Source organism: Anomalospiza imberbis, chromosome 24 (assembly GCF_031753505.1).
Source record: "Anomalospiza imberbis isolate Cuckoo-Finch-1a 21T00152 chromosome 24, ASM3175350v1, whole genome shotgun sequence".
Lineage (NCBI taxonomy): Eukaryota > Metazoa > Chordata > Aves > Passeriformes > Viduidae > Anomalospiza > Anomalospiza imberbis.
The window spans coordinates 1,752,860-1,775,190 of record NC_089704.1 but is presented as its reverse complement, the minus strand read 5'-3'; the positions used below and the strand labels follow the sequence as shown (position 1 = coordinate 1,775,190).

At 53.5% G+C, this 22,331-nt stretch overlaps 3 protein-coding genes across 7 annotated transcripts; 2 read left to right on the top strand and 1 right to left on the bottom strand.

Moving 5' to 3' along the window:
* Positions 1-34: 34 nt before the first annotated feature.
* On the top strand, positions 35-6,249 carry SRPRA (SRP receptor subunit alpha). The gene is made up of 14 exons (XM_068172237.1): positions 35-193; positions 874-957; positions 1,767-1,930; positions 2,027-2,187; positions 2,309-2,462; positions 2,902-3,052; positions 3,214-3,320; positions 3,511-3,629; positions 3,910-3,996; positions 4,087-4,259; positions 4,350-4,563; positions 4,640-4,803; positions 4,929-5,027; positions 5,247-6,249. The coding sequence occupies exons 1-14, from the start codon at positions 74-76 to the stop codon at positions 5,373-5,375; spliced, it is 1,926 nt and encodes a 641-aa protein (XP_068028338.1). The 5' UTR covers positions 35-73; the 3' UTR covers positions 5,376-6,249.
* Positions 5,666-16,585, bottom strand: FAM118B (family with sequence similarity 118 member B). 5 transcript variants are annotated; one of them, XM_068172244.1, is made up of 8 exons: positions 16,322-16,585; positions 12,489-12,566; positions 10,278-10,530; positions 9,250-9,477; positions 7,973-8,101; positions 7,408-7,693; positions 6,873-6,932; positions 5,666-6,784 (listed from the first exon to the last, which is right to left on the bottom strand). In XM_068172244.1, exons 2-8 carry the CDS (start codon positions 12,557-12,559, stop codon positions 6,771-6,773), a joined length of 1,041 nt encoding a protein of 346 aa, XP_068028345.1. In that variant the 5' UTR covers positions 12,560-12,566; positions 16,322-16,585; the 3' UTR covers positions 5,666-6,770. The 5 variants fall into 5 exon arrangements, with proteins under 5 accessions (XP_068028345.1, XP_068028343.1, XP_068028340.1 ...); XM_068172242.1 differs by having other exon boundaries at positions 5,666-6,801; positions 7,408-7,612; XM_068172239.1 differs by lacking the exon at positions 16,322-16,585 and adding an exon at positions 12,844-12,862 and having other exon boundaries at positions 5,666-6,801.
* Positions 16,586-20,535: 3,950 nt separating this feature from the next.
* Positions 20,536-22,320, top strand: TIRAP (TIR domain containing adaptor protein). The gene is made up of 4 exons (XM_068172261.1): positions 20,536-20,630; positions 20,809-20,863; positions 21,137-21,745; positions 21,876-22,320. Exons 2-4 carry the CDS (start codon positions 20,857-20,859, stop codon positions 21,917-21,919), a joined length of 660 nt encoding a protein of 219 aa, XP_068028362.1. The 5' UTR covers positions 20,536-20,630; positions 20,809-20,856; the 3' UTR covers positions 21,920-22,320.
* Positions 22,321-22,331: the final 11 nt, after the last annotated feature.

Genomic DNA, 22,331 nt, shown 5'->3' with positions numbered 1-22,331 from the left:
GGGGGGGCGGGGCTTCCGGCGGAAGCGCGGGGCAGAGCGACGTGTGCGCCCCGCCGGGCCCGGCGCCGCCGCCATGCTCGACTTCTTCACCATCTTCAGCAAGGGCGGCCTCGTCCTCTGGTGCTTCCAGGGCGTGCGCGGGCCCGCCGCCACCGCCCCCGTCAACGCCCTCATCCGCTCCGTCCTCCTGCAGGTCGGGCGGGAGCGGCTGCCGCGGGGCGCGGGGTTGGGTAGGGGTCACATAGCTGGCGAGGGGGGAGCGGGAGAGCCCAGCTGCCGTGAGGGAGGCGGGCGGTGGGAACCGCCTGCCTGGGGAGGGAGGGGAGGTGAGGCTACAGACATGGCATGGGAGGCGGGGATGCGGCCATCTGCCTGGGAAGGGAGATCAGCTGAGCGCACGGAGCTGGCGGGGGAATGGGCACCGGGACCACCCGCCTGGGGCGGGGGGAGGCACGGGCACCAGCAGCTCTGGGGAATGCGATCAGCCCGTGGAGGAGCGGAGGTGGATGGGAGGGGACACAGATGAGTGGGACCATCTAGAGGGGTGGCACACAGGTGAGACCACCTGTTGGACGGGACACAGGCACGACCAGCTCTGGGGGTGGGGATGGGACCATCACCTTGGGGAGGCGACACCTCCCCACCTTGGATGGGACCACCTGCCTGGGACGGGGCACGACCGCCCCGGGGGGGTGGGATCACCCAGCTGAGGGGGGATGGATGGGACCACCTGCCCAGGGCGTGTGGGGTCATGTGTAAGGGATGCTGGACCGCTTTGGGAAAGGGGGGTGACAGGGATGATGGCGGGGAGAGGGGGATGAGGGGATGCTGGGTGCTGCTGGCACCCCCATTCTGACAGCTCCTCTCCCCCAGGAGAGAGGTGGCAACAACTCCTTCACCCATGAAGCCCTCACACTTAAATACAAACTGGACAACCAGTTTGAGCTGGTGTTTGTGGTAAGTGACCCCCACCCCAGGCACCCCTGCGGTGGCAGGAGGGTCCCTCCAGCCCCCCAGGTGCCCCCAAACCCAAAGGAAGGGGATTGCCCCGAAAAAGAGGGGGAACAGTCCCTGCAGTGCTGAGGTTTGAGCAAACAGCTGTGTGCGTTGTGTGGGGCTGGACCTCAGCTCCCAGACTGGTTTGGCCCCTCTGTCTCTGGGATTCTGGGGGGTGAGGGGCTGTGATGAGTGTTTCAGGGCGATGTTGAGCAATGACCCCAGTGTAGCCAGATTCCCTGCAGAAGGGGGAACACGGGTGTCTGTCAGCTGAATGCCACTGCAGTGCCAGCTTATTTTAATCATCTGCAACGGGATTACAACTCACCAAACCTCAAATAGAAGCTGCAGCCTTGTAAACCTTCACTTTGGCCAGAGCTATTGAAAAAAAGCCAGAAGTATATTGTTCCCTTGACTTTATGGAGCATTAAACGCTTTTTTTTTTTTAGTCTCCTGGCACCTTATCTCCATAAATCCATACAACCTTTCCTGTTCACCCACAGATAAGCTAAAGGTTTTCTGCCCTTGCCCTACGTGTCCCTGTTGCCATGAGACAGCCTCTGTGTGTTAGAGTCACCTGTTGAAGCGAAGCTCTGGGCTGTTCTTCATCTTTTTGGGGGCATTTTAAAAGCCTGGGAAGGTGGAGCAGAAAGTGCAGGCTGAAGCTTGCCCAAGTTAAAGAACTCTGAATTAAACAGAGAAGTTTTTGCTTGCTTGCTGCTGTTGATTGAGCTAGAAGTGCAGTGTCTGTTGGCTGTGCTCCTTGGCAGGTGGGCTTCCAGAAGATCCTGACTTTAACCTACGTAGACAAGTTGATAGACGACGTCCATAAGGAGTTCAGAGACAAGTACCGCAACGAGTTCCAGCAGAAAGGAGCCCTGGGCCTCCTAAATGGCACCTTTGATTTTAAAGATGACTTCATGCGCCTCCTCCGGTAGAGAGCTTGGGTTTTGTCTTAAATTTCTGTTTTGAGCAGAGATGGGAGTGGGGGAAGAGCTGAAATCCAGGCTAATGGGTCACCTCCCTGCAGGGATGCAGAGGAGAGCAGCAAAGTCCGAGCTCCCACGGTAATGAAGACGTTTGAGCAGTCTCTGAAATCCCAGAAGACTGTCAAGTGTATGATTGAAACCCGAGGGGAGAAACCAAAGGAGAAGGTCAAGAACAAGAAGAACAAAGGTTCCAAAAAGGATGGTGAGTTGATGGGGAAGATAAATGGGAGGGAAATAAATATTCCAGAGCAATGTGTTGCAGCCTGTGCTTTCCCAATCCACTTGGAGCTGGACTGAGCTTGTGTTGGGGCTCTTCCTGTCAGGAACTGAAGCTGTGGCAGCGTCCAGTAAAGCATCTGCAGGTGACAAGCAGCTCTCAGCAGCAGGGGACAAGGAGGAACTGACCAAGGATGAAATCCTGCAGAAGAACCGGGAGGAATTCTTCAGGAGACACATGAAAGCTGGGGAGAAGTCCAGGTGGGTGCTGAGGGCACGGTCAGTCTGCCTATGCTTCGAACTAGGCCATGGCTGCATCTCTCCTCCTTTTGGTGACCCCTGGAAGCCAGACCTCACTTTCCTGGACCTGATTTCCCTCCTTGCTGAAAAGACTGAGAGAAGACACCCGGGGGTCCTGGAGGGGTAATAGAACCTGATTTTCTTTGCTGGGAGATGCAGAAACCCTGGGAGAGGTCCAGACCTGTCTTTAGTGAGCAGACAGCAGTAGTGCATTGATACCTGGCTTGAGAGGAAGTGCCATACAGGGTTAAAGTTCAGATAAATAAACTCTGGAGATGGGAGAGGTCAATTTCTGCCTTTTTGGGTAATCCAGCCTTTTATTTTTCACGTCTCCTAATGAGGTGATGGCTGCTGCTTCCTTGCACTGAACACAACGTGTTTCTGATCTTTGTTCCACCAGATCTCCGAAGCCTGACGCACAGAAGGAGAAGGGGAAGAAGCCCCGGGTGTGGGATCTGGGGAACTCTAATGCCAAAGTACTCGATTACAGTAATTCTGCTACCAACGGCAGCGCGGAGGCTTGTCCTGTGGAGGAGTTTGACCCTGACATGGTAAGGAAAAGCCAGGCTCCACTTGCTGTCTTGCATTCTTTGGGATCAGCTGGGCGTTATGAACCCAGCCCAGTCTCTGTGCCTGGATGAGAAGGGATCATGAAAAAACCTAAACAAGGATTGTGGCACTCGGCCCATAACGCCGCTTCTTCTCCTTCCAGGCCCTGGGGGACAAAAATCGGGAGCCTGGCCGCCTCTATGACCTGGAGTATGAGAGTGATGATGAAGCTGAAGAGGAGAAAGTTGTCCAGAACCCATCAAAACCCAGGTAGAGGCTCCCAGAGCCCTTGCTTGTCACGTGGTTGTTGATTTCTCTCCCGTAACTCTTGTTCCAGTCTAACCAGTAATGCAGGAAGCACAAACTGGTGTGTTAGTCCTCTCAGGGCAAGCCCTTCTGCATCTGATCTCTGCAGACGATCATTTTCAAACCTCAATGTAACTCTTCTGCTTCCCCACAGTGTGAAGAAGGGTGGCCTGGGGGGCATGTTTGGCATGCTGAAGGGCCTGGTGGGTTCCAAGAGCTTGACCAGAGAGGACATGGACCCCGTGCTGGAGAAGATGAAGGATCACTTGATTGGTACGTCTGGATCCATGGTGTGAGGGATTAGTGGCAGTTCCCTGTGCTTTGTTGGATGGGCCCCAGTGTGGGTAGTGCCCGTGGTTTGGGATATTTTTGCCCACAGGAACCGTGGTGGGTTCCTGTCTCACCCCTGAGGAACCCTTGAGAGTGCAGCAGAAGGGGGGCAGCAGTCAGGTCTGGTGGGAATCCTGCACACTGACTCCATCTTTCCCTTGACACCGCTGTGCGATGTGCATAACCTCAGCAGCGCTGACTCCCTGTTCTGTCCTTCTCATAGCTAAAAATGTGGCAGCTGAGATTGCAGTGCAGCTCTGTGAATCTGTGGCCAAGAAACTGGAAGGGAAAGTGATGGGAACGTTCACCAGTAAGTGTCCACGTGGCATCCTGCGTGTGGTTTGGAGCTCAGGAGTATTCCCCATGCATGACATGTCCTCTTTCCATTCCCTTTTCCCAGCGGTAACCTCGACGGTGAAGCAGGCGCTGCAGGAGGCCCTGGTGCAGATCCTGCAGCCCCAGCGCCGTGTGGACGTGCTCCGCGATGTCATGGATGCCCAGCGCCATCGCCGGCCCTACGTCATAACCTTCTGTGGGGTCAACGGTGTCGGGAAGTCCACCAACCTGGCCAAGGTAGGACAGGACTCTGGGTCACAGGACTGGGGTGATGGGGTCAGGCTGTGTAGCTACTAATGGGCTTTTCTGATCTGTTGCCTCCTGCAGATCTCGTTCTGGCTCATCGAGAACGGCTTCAGCGTCCTCATTGCCGCCTGTGACACGTTCCGCGCGGGAGCGGTGGAGCAGCTGCGCACCCACACGCGCCGCCTCAACGCGCTGCACCCTCCGGAGAGCCACGGCGGGCGCACCATGGTGCAGCTCTACGAGAAGGGATACGGCAAGGACGCTGCGGGCATCGCCATGGAGGCCATCTCCTACGGTATGTGCGGAGCTGGGGGCGGGTGCTGCTGTCCTGGGGCAGCGCTGTCCTTCACGCTGCCTCCCTGCCGCCCCAGCTCGGAACCAGGGCTTTGACGTGGTGCTGGTGGACACGGCGGGACGCATGCAGGACAACGCACCCCTGATGACCGCGCTGGCCAAACTCATCGCTGTCAACGCTCCTGACCTGGTCCTGTTTGTTGGGGAAGCACTGGTGGGAAACGAGGCTGTGGATCAGCTGGTGAGTGTGGAGGCTTTGTTCTTGAGAGATGACGAGGGAAAAGAACCTGTTTCTGTAGGTTTTACTAGAGAATTGGACCGTGGCAGCACCACAAACCCATTTCTGGGATCTTTTTTCTCCCTCAGGTCAAGTTCAACAAGGCCCTGGCTGATCACTCCATGGCCCAGACACCACGGCTCATCGATGGCATCGTCCTCACCAAGTTCGATACCATCGATGACAAGGTAAGGAGGCTGCTGAGGTGACTCTGCACAGACCTGACAGTGACTGGAGGGGGAGAGATGGGAATTGTCAAACACAGAGCACTCCTGCACTTTCTTCTTGTGTTTAAGCCATTGAATGTAAATTTAGAAGTGTGGTTTCCACACATGGGGGATGAATGAATGAATGATGAGCTCCCTGAGGGGAGCACTGGATTTCACGGTGCTGCTTGTCCCCGGCAGGTGGGTGCTGCCATCTCCATGACCTACATCACGAGCAAGCCCATCGTTTTCGTTGGTACCGGACAAACCTACTGTGATCTGCGAAGCCTTAACGCCAAGGCCGTGGTCGCAGCGCTCATGAAGGCCTAAACACCAAATCGCTGTGTGCAGATGTCCCAGAAGAACCTGCTTTATCCTGTCACCAGCTAGTCTTTCCCGTGTAGTGCAGAACAGAATGGAGGAATAGCAACATGAGGAGTACTTTTTTTTGGATAAACCCCCTTTTATCCAGAAAAAGCCCTTACTTGGTTTCCTCCATTCTGTGTCCAGTGACGCAGGCTCCCTTGCAGGGAGGCCGAATCCAGAGCTTTGTATTGTTCATGCTGCACGGGGGGGTGGGAGTTGCCAGGATCTGCTGTGCTTTTTGATGGGTTTGAAGGCTTTTTATTGAGCTGCATTTGATTTTTAGACCAGCTTAGGGAGGAGGCAGGAGGGACTTGGGCTTAGGGGCAGCTTTAGATCTGGCTGTTAATGTTGCTGCTCGTGGCAGCTCCACCGAAGCTGATAAACCAAAAAAAGGTGACGGCCTGTGCTGGGCTGGAAGGGGACATGCTAAATTGCCTTAAAGTCCCCCATATCTGTCCTCACCTGGACTCTGAAGCAGGGTCCCCAGACACCATGTATTTGGGCAGGAGCTGGAGAGCTGCAGTAGCCAGGTCCAGAGAAGGAAGGCAGCGTGCCCTGCCTGGCTCCTGCTCCCTGGTCTTGGCGTTATTTGCTAGTAAAAAGGAAAAAAAACCCAAACCACATAAATACTGGACGAGAATGGTGGCTGCTTGCTGCTTTCCTGCACCCTTTCTCCCCGCTCCGAGTGCCTCTTGATCCCGGTCGGAAGTGCTACACTGAGTAATACAAACCTCTGACGATGTCTTGTAGCTCTGTATTGCAGATGTGCTATAGTGCAATAAATTGAATGCTGTCTGCTAAGAGACATAATTTATATAAAATAAACTTCATAATTTGTTCTCTGTGTATAAATAACTTGCCTCTAGCTAGGACCTGTTTCCTACTAGGTTTGGGGGAGATGTGTGAGGTGAGAAAGGACCTTTAAATTATACAGCAGCCAAAGTTCAGTGAGCAGGCCTTTAATACAACTTCAACATACAAAATACTGTACAGTAAAAAGACAGGACTAGAAAACTAGAGCTTCCAGTAAAAAAAAAAAAAAAAAGCTCAAGTTTCATTTTTTAATTGAAATACAGAATATAAAAGCACTAGGTATGAAGTTAGAGGAGGCTGCAGCTCCCTCGGGGATACCGCGCTGCGCAGGCACACGCAGCCCCAGTAAAACCACGGTTACTGTGTTAGATCAGGTGTTCAGCCATGGTGGCTCTGTCCCGGCCTCGTCCCAGCTGGAAGGGTCCTGGCTCGGTGTGGGACAGCAGTGGGACAGTGGTGGGCTCCGGCCTCCCTGAGGGCTGCTGGCCTGGCCTGGGCCTGTCCCAGGAGTCCCTGCCACAGCTCAGGGCCGGGCAGGGCTGAGGCTCAGGGGCTGCATCCTGCGTGGAAGCAAAGGCTGAAAAGCTGCCTGGGACTCCAGGGAGTGACACAGGGTGATGCTCCTTGGCTCCAGAGAGCCTTCCTTACCTTTTACCTCAGCGTGGGCAGCGGCAGAGCCGTTCAGCTGCTGCCCCTCCTTGGGCACACCTGGGGCAGAGCAGAGATCAGTGTCAGGTGGAGAGCCAGCTGCCCATGTGCTCGTTTCACACGGGTGTTCCTGGCTGGCTTAACCCTCAGAATACCTGCCAGCAAGGCTCTAGCCAGTGAACCCACTTTCCCCCGTTTTTATGATTCATTAATGATACCTCTTGTATAAAAGCATTGCCTCAGGCTGAGCAGCACAAGGGTCAGTGAGATTAAATGCCCCTTCACTAAAAAGGGAACAAACAGCTGCACATAAAAACAAAGTTTGGGAGGCAGGTGTGGGAAGCAGCACAGCTGTTTAAACTTTTCAAACAGAGAGTGATTTCAGAAAAGTAACCCCCAAATCCAGCTACACTTAGAGACATGTTTGCTTTTTTTTTTTTTTAAAAGGCTTTAGGAATCTCTATATAGCATGGAGAACAGGGGCTACTACCCCTGCATGGTGACAGCCAAGGGTCCCCAGCCCCTGGCCCCATACCTGTGCGGCCCCGCATGGCAATCTCGCTTGTCAGCCGCTCAAAATACTCGGGCAAGTCAGCGTATTCGTCTCCGTAGGAAATCACTTTGATCCCTTTGTCCAGCATGTTCTCACGGAGCTTCTTGAACTCATCCACATCCCCTCTCCGCACCAGCATGAAATGCTCCAAGTCTGACTTGTGCTTGACAGCCTCTAAAAACAGGGCCTGAAACGTGGTGTCATCAACTGTCCAACCACAGCCCAAGAAGAGGAAGGACTTATTTTCATACAGCTTCTGAATCTCTCGCTTTAAGAAAGGGAAAGATGTTGGTCAAGGTGAGCTTCATCCTCACAAGAGACAGCACCTGCCCTATCCCTGGGGAGGCTCTGCAGCAATGCCATCCTTCAGCAAGTGTGGGAGGTGATCTAGCACTTCAGCAGGCCAGGGAATTCACCCCTCCTATTTCCCATATCTAATTAATTCTCTTCCACCCTCTGTGAAGCTCAGTGTAAACTCAGCTGAGCTGTGCCCAGTTGACCCAAGTGGGAGCTGTAGCTGCACAAGCCTGGCCCCCAGCTGGCTCACCATGACCTCGGTGTTGCGCAGCACGTTCTGGTATCCGGCCGGGTGCAGGACGATGCCGCTGGGGTTGGTGTAGACGCCGTGGATGTGCAGGACACTGAGCTTCCTCTTCTCTTGCGCCCACTCCAGCACCTGCACGAGGCAAACCCGCAGCAATGTTGGTGAGTGCATCATGTTGGCTACCACAGCACTGCTAAATGTAACATTTTGGGGAAGCATTCCAAACAGGCTGCTTCTTCCTCATCTTCTCTCCTCCATCAGCCTCTACACCATGGCCTGCAGCACAGCCTGTGGTACTCGTTTGGGTCAACACTTTCAGCTGACTGGTGAATGGGATGAGAAGACTGAATCAAAATGCCAGATTGACCAGAAAAAGGAGAAAAAACTTCAACTCCTACGTCAGCATGTTTCTCAAGCCTACCAAGTTTTATTTTGTGGCCCCTACTGGCTCTGAGGGAGTCACCAGCTGAGCTGACCTCCATTTCAGACAGCTGCTTCCAAGGCTCTCAGTTTACTCCTGCAGACCTCAGCTCGTTTAAGCTTGCAATAATTAGAATGCTTACTTGTAACACTGTAAGTACTTCCAGCCATGTAGATTAAGAGGTCACGCAGGAAATGTGAAGCACAGAAATGAGCATGAAAAGAGAGCAAGGACTGCACAGGACACGGACATTGAGGGTGTTTAACGTGCAAACAGGAGGCGGAGATGCTCCCCACCAGTAAAACCCATGATGGAGACATGAGGTGGGCAGGTGCAGAGTTCAGGGTTTCACAGCCTGACTGGGGCAGGAGGAGGGATTTTTGCATAGAGTAGCTCTGAGAGTGCAGCAGGAGGAGCCATTCCAGCCATGGCAGGAAGAGGACATGGGGCAAGAGGGGAGCTTCAAAGGCTGCAGCCCTGACAAAAAGCACTTTGCAGCACTTTATAAAAATAAAAAGTTCAGCTTTGCATCTTGCATGGAGTTTCTCATATGGGTTAGAAACATCAACCCGAGCCTTATTTGGAAGCAAGGCCAAGTCAGAAGTTTCAAGGACAGAGATCAAAGGAATAGCAGGCTTAAGGACTCCTCCTGAGCACTGGATGGCAGCCAGCAAACCAGCGTTCCAGAAAGGAGTGTTCCTCCTCATTCCTCTGCTTGCTGCCCTGGACAGCCAGAGCCTCTGCCTCGAGCTTGTCTGCCACCAGTTAAACCACTACAATCAGGTCAGTGCCCTCAGGCAGCATGAGAGCACATTCTGCACCACCACAGCCCCTGACAAAAGAGATAATCATCCTTTACCTTCTTTTCATCAGTCAGGTCAAGAGACTCCAGGTGCTTCCCCTGGTGTGCTGCATACAGCTCCAGCAGGTTATCAAAGTTTGTGGTTAACACAAGAGCCCCGTTTTCCATCAGGTGAAGCACAGACTGAAGCAGCTGCTTTCCAGAATCTTCCATTTTGGATTCCAGGTCATCAAACACCTCATATAAACAGTCCTTGAAAAAGGTTGAGCGAACGTTGCTTGTGCGCTGAGAAGGGGAGACAGATTGAGATCAGAGCCCGGGCCTGTAACACCTCATGCCTAATGACCCCATGAAAAACTACCCACATTTCCCCAACGCCCTGCAAAGCTCTGGGTCCTTGCAGGGCAAACACAGAGCCCTGGCTGCACCAGGGTGGGTGCTCTCCTCTTCAGCATAGTCATAGGATCAGAGAATCCCAGACTGGTTTGGGTTGGGAAGGACCTTAAAGCCCACTCTGCCATCTCATCCCTCTCTGTGCCATGGGCAGGGACACTTTTCACTATCCCAGGTTGCTCCAAAGCCCTCCAGCCTGGACTGGAACACTCCCAGGGATGGGGCAGCCACAGCTTCTCTGGGCAATCTCACCACCTTCACAAGGAAGCATTTCTTCCCAATATCCCATCTAACCCTGCCCCCTGACAGTGTGAAGCCATTCCCCCTTGTCCTGTCACTCCAGGCCCTTGTCCACAGTCTCTCTCCATCTTTCTTGTCAGCTCCCTTCAGGTATTGGAAGGCCACAATTAGGTCACCACTGAAGCCTTCTTCTCCAGGTTTAACAATCCCAGTTCTCTCAGCTTTTCCTCATAGGAAGGTGCTCCATCCCTTTAATCATCTTGGTCCAGGAGAAATACCCAAAACCCACATCCACAGCAGGGTTATGTCTCAGGCACCTGGCACAGCAAGTGCACCTGTGGTTCCTTGTACACAGAGGAATTATTGGGATGGGGGCACCATTGCTGGAGAACCAAACCTGGCTATTTCCAAAAGCCAAACCCTATGCTCAGGGCAGGTACAAGCACACTGACCGGAGACAGCTTCTGAATAAGGTCGTGGGCAACATGGACCAGGTTCTTGTCTTCGTGAAGACACTTCTGGAACCGTTTGCTCTCTTCATCTTCCAAGAGATCAAAGTCAATAGCAGCATCCAGGAGGGCCTGAATCAGCCCCTTCCAGGACTTCAGCGCTGGGACTTGGGGAGCAACTGCAGCACTAATTCCTGTCCCAATCACCAAAACAAGTTCCCGAGGCTTCTTGGTTTTGAGGCTTGGCAACAGCTTCCTGCAAAAGGAGAAAGGAGCACAGCTGGTACCACCATGAGTGGAAGGGTGTGTGGGGTGGTGGCACACGCAGACTAAGGGAGAGGGAGGTACCCTGTGCCTAAATTTTGAATCAAATATCCATTGGGGCTCTCTGATAGAGCACGAGAGGAGCAGCTTGGTGTCCTTAAAGGACAGCAGGCAACTGCATAGATCAGCAGCTCAAATGCTCCCAATACAAGGTCCGTAATTACAACATTTTTGGGAATCAAATCTGTTACCAGGATGGTTACTGGGGAAGTCAATGATGCCCTGGGGTGCTTCTGCAGCAAAGCTAATCCACTAAAAATCTGGAATAAGGAAAGTCTATTCATAAAAGTTACCTGGAAGACTGGAGGGCATGGGAAAGGTGTAGTGAGCACTAGAGAATGGGACACACACGTTCTATGTCCCGAGATAAAATGCGTGTCAGATCCCATGCAGGTTGGAAATGCGACCTGATTTAAACAAGGTGCACAACAGGGGCCTTGAGACAAGAGCTCCACTTATCCCAGCACAGAGAAAAGCAAGGAGAGGCTTCCTCCTAGCTCTGCCCTGGAGGGGCCCAGCCTCAGTTTGCTGAGGAACCACCTCAGCTGTACCAGCAATCCCTTCCCTGTGATGCCTGCAATGTCAGCAGGATGCTCCAGGCCAATCTTTTGGAATATCCCAGATGATAGAGAGTCACATGAATGGGCTGCAGGTCTGTGTTCTCCTTATTCCTCCTCCACTCCTCCCCGTTTTCCTGGCTTTACACCTGCACAGAGCTTTTAAACGTGACCTTTATCATTTATTAAGCAGATGTGTTGCTCCTTGCCTTGCTTTGCCTGGTGTCCAGCTGCTTTCTGCAGCAGGGACCTGCAGGATTGGAGGAGCAGCCTGGGAAAGCAACTTGTTATGGAAGAAATGGCTTTATCAGCAAACACGTGATATTTAGTGAGAAGGGCAGAGGAAACCAACACCACACAGATGGAGCTGTACCTTCCCTCAGCCCCTGCCAATGAAAATAGACTTGTTAACCCTTTCCTTGAGGAGGGCTTCACTGTTACTGCTGATAAACAGGGTTTAATTTGAGGACTGCAAGCCTTGTGTGAGGAATAGATTAGTATTCATGCTAAGGAGCTAATATAAAAACACTATTGGAAATACAGGGACTGAAATCCAAAATAATAACAAATACCCAAGTCTTAATGTCCTGCATGTCTGAAAGAGGCATTCTGTTCCATGCTGATAAATGCACTTGTTTCTACCCTGATATCCTGAGCAAGGAAAAATCATCTCCCAGCATCTCTTCTGCACATTCCAGGGTCACTGATCAACCTCGAGACCACACAGAACTATCCTGCAGCCCTCCAGAACTTGCAAATAAATTGAACTAGTGGGAGACAACCCCACAGCTGAATTAGCTGCTTGTTCACAACAACTTTTGAGCAGGCAGCAGTCACAGTCTCAGCCTCTGACAGATAGAATTATCCACCAGTCAGATTCCCACTCACAGAACTGTAAGACCGCCTACTTCTAAGCACGGGGAGCCTCAGCGTGAATTATTTAGCCTTTACATGCAATTCAACCATACTAATTTGAGTAACTCCCTGTCCTCATGGAAACCACCATCCAACTCAAGCGAAGCACAACCACTGTGTCCAACCTGACACTGCAAGTGGACAGGACCATGGAGACAGGACAGCAAAATCCAGCTTTGAGTGCGACCCCATCCCCTGGCTGAGGGTTAAAACTCCAAAAAAGTACATTCTGGGCGTGAAGGTGTTTGTTCCACAAACAGCAGGAAAGCCCAGGGCATGGCCAGAAGCCAGCGCACAGTTCTTGGATCAGAAAACAGAACAGCTGCGGTCCCCAGGGGTCACAATCCTTAAAGAACAATGCGAGGCAAAGGAAAAGGCTCTTGTTAGAACAAATTCACTGGGGTATAATTAAATTTACCTGGGCTTTTTTGCAGGTGGCATTCCATCTTCCAGTAATGATTCCTTGCCCAGGCTCACCGTAGAAGCCATCCAGTTTCTGCAGTAGAGAAATCACCAGAAGCAAAGTCACTGCACATGGACAACACCACCTGGACAACAAGGTTATACAGAACCAGCTTTGCACAGGCGGATAAATCTCAGGTTTGTTATCGTTCCAAGATCACCTCCAGGCTGAGAATTGCATGTTTTTGTCTCTGAACTTTGTCCCACAGTCTCATCCTCTTCCTTAACCCCTTTTACCATAAAATCCTTGGCTGTTTTTCCCAGGTGTGATTGCCTCAGCAAAACACACTTTGCCAGACCCTTCGTTTCACCTCAGCCGCTCATTTTCCCAGAGAACCTGGATCTTGGAGCACCACTCCCCCCTTCCTGACAAGGCCTGTCAGCAAACTTGCTGCTTGGGAAACAGTTGGGAGGGAAGAGAAGACAAAGAGATTTTTGTTGGCTCCAAAAAGCCACGGAGAGCATTTCATTCCCTGGTGATGAGAGAAGGGTTTCCCAGCCCGTCATGAGTCTGCAAGCACTGGGAAATGACCTTAAAGCCCATGGAAAGGAAGTACAGTTTGAGAACTCTTTCAACAGACCGTCACATAAAATACAAAAGCTCTGCCAGCACGCAGTACTCTCCCACTCTGCTTCTCCCAAATAAGTCTATGAAAAGGGAATGAAAATGAACAGAACTGTTCACCCTCCTCTGCTTTTTTCTTGCCAATTGTAATGAAGAGTCCATCAAAAACAACAAGGGCTTTTGGCCAGAGGAAGTGCTGAGGAAGAGCTGCTGACCCAAAATCACAGAGTTTTTGCAGGTTTTGCCATCTCAGGGAGATCTGAGGGTTTGTTCTAGGGACGAGATGCTGTGATTGCTCCCCAGCAGCCCAGCAGGTGACAATGGGCAGGTCTCTCCAAGCAGGACCTACAAGTGTTGGCATGGATCATGTGAGAAATCAGCCAATATTCCAGGAAAACACCACCTTTCAGTGCTGGATGACGAGAACAGGGCACAGTGACACTGTGTCACTGAACAGGCACAGATACACTGTGTGTGCAGCCTTTGCCTTCTGACCCCTTCAGAAAACTTGATACAATGGCATTATGGATTGGTTTGGGCTGGAAAGGACCTTAGAGCTCGTGTGGTTCCACCCCCCTGCCGTGGGCAGGGCCACTTTCTACCACACCACGTTGCTCAATAATAAATCATTGTACCAACAGTAGAACACCTCAAAGAGCTGGTTTTCACTCCAACCTCCTGAAACATTACTGAACACGTGCTGCTCATCACTCCAAATAATCACCTTTTTATCTTACTGGGCCTTACTGTAGGGCCCAGATTTTGGATAAAAGTGTTAAAGGCCTTTAGCAAGTGAGGAATCTCCTGGTTTTCTCCCTTCTGTGCATGCCAGGAGGGCTCCTCCATCACACCCTCTTGTGAACATTGTACTCTGTATTTTTCCAACCCACACTGAGCCCAGGAGCTCAGTGCTGTTCTGACAATGAAACTCTGTAGCTTCATCACCCCTGAATACCTGCAACTTGTCAGGCCTCAGGTGAACTGTTTTGGGGGGGTTACATCTCCAAAGACCAAAGCAGAGACTCTCAGGAAGACAGGAGGATCTGCTGGACACAGGATCTGTCAGATTCACCATCAAATCCCCACTAAGTGAATGCAGCCAAGCATGCTCAGGATGAAGGAGGGGAAAGCCCCTCTTTTTCCTTCCCAGGAGGGTCCCATCTCTCCTTCTGGATTAGCTGATTTTTCTGGAAGGACAGGCTGCTTTTACAAAGCCAGCCAGATTTTATTTAGTGGTGCAAAGTTGCTTTAGATGAGGCAAGGGCTGACAATAGATAACTGGAGTGTTTCAGAGGGAAGTTTGAGCTCCTGCTGATGCCAGGTCTGCCCTCAGCTCCTCTGCAGCAGCAAAGATACATCCAAAGGTAAATCTTTCCTCACTTTCTAAACTGGATAGAATTTAAGCTTATAATTGTCTTTGCATTGTGAATCATCAACTGAGCCTTGGATATCGAGGCTGTTTGTAAACTCCCACCTAGAGCTCCCCTGTTTGCCTCCACCTGCCTCAGCACTGCTCCCCTCTCACTCACCCTGCACATTCCCATGCTATTAACAGCAGGAATGGAGCCATCAAATCAATTTTAAGTGCCTCTAAATGACATTTCAAAAGCAATTTTAAACTTAGGAAAAACCACCTTTTGGAATTATAATCACCTTGTAAGGTTTTTCTGATATAATGACCTTCAACCTTCAGGTCTATTATGCAGAGAGCCATAAAGGAACAAAATCCCCATTATAAATACAGCCTAGTTCCAAAAAAAGTTATTACAGGTCTTAAAAAGAATTCATGGGGATTCAGCCAAGAACTAGAAACCTCCGGTTTTTAGTCCTGGGGAGAAACTCTGCTCCCCGGGAGGATGGATCATGCTGGCACAGCTGAGGTAGCCAAAATTAAATGGAATTACCTCAGAGCATGACACTGCCATGGGAAAAAACACACCAGGTACTGCAGGTTCCCCCTGGGAACACAGGTGCCATGGAGGAGAGGCAGCCACAGGCACTTACAAGATAAGAAGTGTCTCTCCAGCCTTCTTCAGACATTGGGAACTTTCCAGCTATTTAGACTACAGGGAGCTGAGGACTGTAAACACAATGCTCCATGGGTTCCAGGCTCAGCTGCCCCGTTCCCCAGTCCCAGACTTATCCCCATCATTTTTATCAGGGTTAAAAGAGACTCCCTGTGTGGGTTTGCTGGGTTTTCCTTCTCCCTCCACACCACAGAAATCCCTCAATTTATCCTAAAGCCTTGCAGACTTCAGCTGTAAACTGTGCCCAAGTCACCAAAACTGGAGAAACCCAACCACAGCAGCTCCCTGTGCGACACAGACATCCAGCTGCGGAAATGTTGGAAATATGAAGGTGTATCCCAGGCAAAAGCAAACACCTGAACACCACACGTGTCAAACAAAGGCTGAGGTTCACACAGGGTGTGTATTTACAAAAACCTCTCTGCAGCTCTGCAAAACACAGCCACGCCACACAGTCAACACAGAGCCCAACCTGCAGAACCAAATGGGGAATTAACTGAACATTTTCTCCCCCACCTCATGGAGAAGTCCATCTCCATGCTCAGCACCCAACACACAACTAAAGCTACACCTGGATGTTTAAAATTGAAGGCAAGTGATCCAGCTCCATGCTGGAAGATGGGCTCTTCCAGAAGAGCCCCCACGAATTCCCAAAAGAAACAAGTACTACCCTACTGCTCATTCGTTATTTTTAGCTTATTTAAATACTGAGAACTGCCACCAGCAAAGATGTAATTCCCGGCTTCTTCTTCAATTCAGCGGCTTTAAGGTGTTGAGATTAGATAGTTTAAAAGCCACTATGTTTCAGCTTTAAGTTGAGCTGTCCCTGGCCAATTCCCAAGCCTACCCCCTCCACGTGGGAGCTGCACTGGAACTGGATCAAAACCATCCTGGAAAAACACAGGCTCTAAGGACAATGAGACTGAGGACAAGCCCTGCTCTCGTCCAAGCCACAAAACCACAGGATTCAGCCTCCTTGGACCTGAGTCAAAACACACCAGAGGTTTTTATTCAACGCTGTGATTCTCCACGTGCTTCCCAATGGCCCCATGAGCAAGGAGAGGCAGTGACACAGCAAAGCCTGGCTGAGCTCTGGATCCCAGAGCCTCCCACGGACGCACGCTGCCTTTCCCGAACGGGCTCTGGAAAGGGAAGCGGGGAGGGAGGTCACACCTTCGGGTTTGTTCGAGCCCTTACCTGTGCTCTCCGTTGTGCCCTCCTCGCTAAAGCTGCGGGAAAAGCAACAACAGGGGGATTCAGCAGGCGGGGAGGACACCGAGGCTCCTTTCCCAGGGGGACACATCAATAAAAACGAGCTTTTATAGAGGGCCGGTGTTCCCCGGCCCCCGGGCTCGCCGCCGGCCCCGCCGCTCTCCTTCGCTCCCCTCAGGCCGCTCCGTCCCCTCAGGCCGGCGGCCATGGGACCCCCCCCCCCACTATGGCGGCCCCCGTCGCTATGGCAACAGCTCCCCCCCCCGCTGTCTCCATGGCAACCGCGCCCCGCGCGCCCCGCACGCACCTGGCGCCGCGCGCGCCGCCCCCATTGAGGAGACGCCGCCGCGCCGCGCGCAGCCGCCGCGCGCCCGGCCCCGCCCCCCTGCCGCCCTGGCATTGGCTGGCAGCGGAAGAGGCGGGGCCAGGCGATGCTCTCGCGGCGCTCCGCGCGGCTATAAAAGGCGCGGGCGCATGCGCGGCGCAGCGGCGGGCTGGGAGGCGGCGCCGCCTGGCTGTGTGTCCGTGTGTCCGTCCCGGCCGGGGCCGCGCCGGGCCCCGCGGTGCCCCCGTGCCCGGCGGTGCCCCCGTGCCCCTCTGCCCCTCAGGGGCTTCTCCTCCGCCGGCTGCCGTTGCCTGGGTTCGTGTATGTGCGACCGCGTCTCCGGCCCTATGAGGTACATGCGGTGCCTGGGCCTGGACGGCCGCTGTGATGCCTTCAGCCGCATGTGACGGAATTTGGGTGTACTTAGAGCTTTCCAGGAGAAAAACGATTCCGTGTTTTCTGGGTACCTGCGCACTGTTTTGTATTGGCACCCTAAATGAAGCATTCGTGGTGCTTTTAGGGACAAAATTAGCCTTATTTTGACAACAGAACCACGTTTATTTCACCCTGCCTTGCAGCACCTGGTCTTCACCGTTTCTTAATTCCAGAGGCAATCCTGTAAACCACGGGTTCCGAAACTCCTGCTGCAGGGATTTCGGTGTGGTGCTGCTGCTGGTGGGTCAAGGCACGCTGTGAACACAGCTGTGCCTGCTTAATTACTCCTTTAATAATGATTCTATCATTGCTGAGGTAGGCTGGAGGTTGATCCAGATGGCGCTGCCTCTTGCGGTTCAAGGTTTGTGGGTTCCCTCTCTGGGGTTTCCAGGTGGGGTGACTCACACTGGCAGGTGACTTGCCCTCCTCTGGGTCCTGTCCTCGGGTGGGGAGTTGATTTTTGGGGTGGTGGCAGCAGTGCAGAGGCAGGGACTAATGGGAAATGGGTCCCAGTGGGATGAGCGGTGCTGGGCCCATGACTGGTAGCCTGTGGGTCCCTGAGGGGCTCAGTACCACTCAGCCTTGCGCTTTTTCCTTTGGGATTTGGCCACCAAGGGGCCAACTGGTGTCCCCTGCTTGGTGGAGAGAAAGGCAGCCGAGGTGGTGGCAGGGGGTGGGGAGGAGCCCAGTGTCTCTCAGGGAATTCATTGCATTTTTGGGCACAGGCTGCCCAGGTTCCTCTGGCTCTCAGCACCGTGTTTGAGGGTGGGCTGGGGGCCCTGCAGGAGGATCCTGCCTGCTCCTGCACCCCCAAGGTGCCTCCCAGGGCTCACAGATGGCCTGGCTTGGGAATTCCTTGGGGGTGGGGAGGTGTTTAAGGCAAGGGGTCAAAGCCATCAGGGAGCCCCCCCCATTTCACATGGTTTTGTGCTACTGTGCCCTGGTCTGTTGTTTTGCTGAAGGTGGTGAGTGAGTAGGCATGGAAATACCTTTGGAAGCCACAGCCAGGTGGTAGCATGGAGGGAACATTCAGTGTCCAACAGGAGCTCTTCAAAGACCTGTGAGACCCAGTGGTAGAGCGGTCATTTGGTCCCCAAAAGCCTGACAGGTGCTGGTGGGTGTTGGGGGATCTCCTGACCTTCACCCCTCCTTCCCAGGAGACTCTGAGGTCCCTGGGGGTGAGGAAGCAAACAGTAGTGTGCCAAGCAAGGAGGTGGATTCAGTCCTGGGGCACAGCTGGCTCATGGTGGCATTGATGAAAGGGAGTCTTGACTAGCCCTGGCATGGGGTGTTGAGGTTAAATGGGGTGGGGGGACACCCATTTATTTTTGGGGGTCAGAGGACATGGGACTTTTCCCTGAGGGAAATACTTCCTTCAGGCCTGGAGGTGGGGGGGTTGTTGTCCCAGTCAACTTGCGAGCAGATGGGGGACACTGGGGTGTGTTTTGGGGACAGGTGCAGCAGTCCTGAAATTGGGGTGATGGGCACCGGGCACGGACTGCCCTCTCCATGAACACCTTGAGTTAGGTGAGCGTGACCATCTGCCAAGGCCAGGCCTTCAAAGGCCGGTGCTTGGAGCAACCTGGACTAATGGAAGGTGTCCTTGCCCATGGCAGGGACTTGGAACAAGATGATCTTAAAGGCCCTTCCAACCCAAAGTATTCTAGGGTTCTATGATTCTCCCTGCTGGGGTAGAGGTGAGAACCAACCTCGGTGGGTCTAGGGCCAGCCCCTGCAGGTTGGGACCCCGGAGTGGGAGCTGTGGTACTGTGTACAGTGGGGGTGTGATGGCCACCACTCCAGGGTTAACAGTGAGGGAGATGCTGACCCAGCTTTGTGCTCTGGTCCACCCTAGGCTCGCTCTGGGGGTGCTCCTGTGTGAGTGCTAGGGCCATGCTCTCCGGGGATCTGAGATCAGGGGGCTTTGCTGTTATCCAGGGTGAGGACTCAGATGGGAGAGGGAGGGACACATTCAGTACTGGGGCTGGACCCCCAGGCCCCCACCTCCTGGTGTCCCATGGGGTGTGGGACACCTCCTGATCACCTCCAGGCTGTGCTGGGCCACTAGCTTGGCCACAGTGACATTGCAGCTGCAGGTGGAGGTTTTACTGTCCCCATCAGTGGCCCAGGCATTGTCCCCTAGGCAGGGAAGAGATGGGGAAATCTCCTGTGCCAGGAACAGCCAGTCGGAGAGCTGGATGGGCATGCGGGCCCTGGAGACCCCCCCAGATTCTTGGAGAATGGAACCAGGACTCACCTGGAGCTCATCTCTCACAGGGCATTGAGCAGGAACCACCAGGCATTGGAGGGGTTGAGGATGATGAGGAGATGAAGGCAGTGTCAGTTGTTGGCCACCAGCAGCAGCACCACAGGAACGAGACCTGGGGAAGGAGAAATACAGGGGGGATTTTGGGGTGGAAAAATGACTTGTTATGTAAATTTAACTCAAAAAATAAGTGTGAGTGGCAAACATGGACCTGACTGTATTTAGTCAGGAAACCAGAGAGGAAAACAGATCTGAGGGCTGGGCACTCTGACACCCAGGCAGTGACGGCATGTGGCGGATGTGGGAGGGAGGCCCTTGGCAGGGCTTGGCTTCCCCTCCCTGCAGTCCCGACCCATTTAGCCTGCCTGTACTTTCACATTCCCCAGCAGAGGCTGGAGCTGCTGGCAGCTGGGGGCACCTGGGTGTTCGGGGAGCTCCTCCAGTCTGTCCCTGGGGAGGCAGGCAGGTGGGTGGCCCTGCCCTCATTTCCACCCCAGGGCAGCTTCACTGGGAACCACTCCTGGATGTGGCAGCTGCAAGGATGGATCAGCCTCGCCATTCACTGCAGATCCCATTAGACTGCAGAGTGGACATTCTACCTGTCCCTTCCCACCCAGGTAATCCCAGAAGATCTTTCTTTACCAAACCCAGGGGCTGATGCATCCCCTTCTCTGCTCCGGTGCCAGACTCCTGCATTCCAGGTAAGCATCCCTCCAACTTCCCCCCACTGCTCACTGTCCATGCTCATTGTTCCAGTCACACTTGAGCTTTTGGCTGTCACTAAGTGGTGACGCTGAGGGGCTGTGGTTTCCATGGGTGTGCTGAGGTTTTGTGGGCATTTCCTGCAGTCCTGGGCCGGTTTTGGAGTAGGGGAAAGGCTTCAGCATGACTTGGAGTGTTTCATTTCGGAAGGGGTGATGCCAACAGTGGAAAACAGCAGCTGTTTGCCACGTTGCTGTTCCTGGGTGTCTGCAGGGAGTGTCTGGGCTCCCTAAACCATTCTGGGAGCACAGTGCCGAGGAGCGTGTGAGCTGGCAGGGAACAGACAGGAATGCCAGGGCAGGCAGCACCAAGGATGCACAGCTCTGGGCATCAGCCACACGGCCTTTGGTTTGCCAGCACCCAGTCCATCCCTGGTGATCCCAGCTCATTCCCACTTCTCCACAGGATCCTTTTCCCACTGATGGGAATGAGGCTTTTTCCTCCCCATACTCTCTTGGCCTCGCTTGCTGCAGGTGTGTATCCCCAGTGGAGAGAGCCAGTAACAGGTAAATGTTCCTTCCCAGCACATTTTGGGGAGGCACATGTGCTGGGCGTGATTTTGGGGCTGTAAGAGCACCCCAGAGGTGCAGGTCCCTGGAACAGACCACACTGAGCTTCTGGGGCTGAGACTTGCCATGAAGCAGTTCTTGCTCTCAGCTTTTTGTTCCTCTTTTCTGCTCTCAGGAGAGGTGTCCTGCTGGCAATCAGTGGCTGAGCAGCGTGCTGCCCACTATGGCTGGTGAGTCTGGGAATAAACCTGTTTCTGTCCCTTCCCTCACACCATCCCCTCCCCAGCAGAACACCAGGGTGCCCATGGGCTGCTCCTCACGACGCCACAGCATTCATGTGTTGGTGGCAGCTCAGTTTCAGGGACCAGGATGGTTTTGGGGGTCAAGGTGAGATCCCACCCACCCCTTTCCACCTGGGGGCATCCTGCAGATTCAGTGATGCTGCGCTTGGGAAGTGCAGGGGGTGCTGAGCCCCCGAAACTCACTGTGACTTCACTCCACAGGTTGGTTTAGGCGGCTCCTGCACAAACCCAAGCCCAGCTCAGTGGAAAGCCTCAAGTCCAGCCACTCTGCTTCATCCTCGCCTTCCTCCTCCTCATCATCCTCTGCCAAGAGCTCCAGCTCTTCTCCTGGCACGAGCCTGGCCACCAGCTCCATCTCCCTGTCGCCTGTGTCAGTAGTGGACATCAGCGCCTCGGACAGTCCCCGGTGGGACAAGAGCTACGACGTCTGCATCTGCCACAGCGAGGGGGACGTGGAGCTGGTGTTGGAGCTGGTGTCCTACCTGGAGGGCCAACCTGAGAGCTTCCGTTGCTTCCTCCAGCTGCGGGATGCGGTGGTGGGAAGCGCGGTGGTGACAGAGCTGTGTGACGCCGTGCAGAACAGCCACTGCTGGGTCATGCTCATAACCCCCGGCTTCCTGCAGGACCCCTGGTGCAGGTACCAGATGCACCAGGCCTTGGCTGAGGCTCCCATGGCCAACGGACGCACCATCCCCGTGCTGAAGGACGTGGATCGAAAGGATTATCCCAGGGAGCTGCGGAACATCTACTACATCTACATGGCGCTGAAGGAGAAGAGCTTCAGGCAGATCAGAGACACTGTCATGCGCTGTGAGTATCCTGTGGGATGCTGGTGAAACGTCAGTCCATTGGGGTGAGGGCCACGGGATGCCATACATTTATTTAAAGTTGATTTTTAGAGTAATTGTTTGCTAACGGAGCTCCTCTGCTGTCCCTGCAGACCTCCAGGAACTGTGCCGGGGCTCCACAAAAAGCATGGAGTAGTGCTGGGAGCAGGCAGATGCATCCCCATGGGCATCATGGAGCTGTCGCGTTGGATCTGGGTGTTGGCATGTCCCATTGGACCTTGAGGTCAAACCTGAGCTGCTCAGACCAGACCTGGGACCAAGGATAGGGAGTTCTCTACATCCATGATGGACAGCAGAGCAGAGCCCACCACATCCCGGTGGCCAAAATCTCCTCAGCAGGAACAGGGACATGTGTCACACAAACACTAAGCTCTGGTATTTCTGGTGGTTCTCGGGGTCACGCGAGCTCTTTACTGCGCTGGCATTCTCTGTCCTGAGGGCTACGGGACCCCTACTAAGCTGACAAGGCGCCTGCTGGGCTGCGGGCAGGACAAGATGAGGCAGGCAGTGACGTTGCACGGAATCGTTGCGATTACGGAAATGCAGGA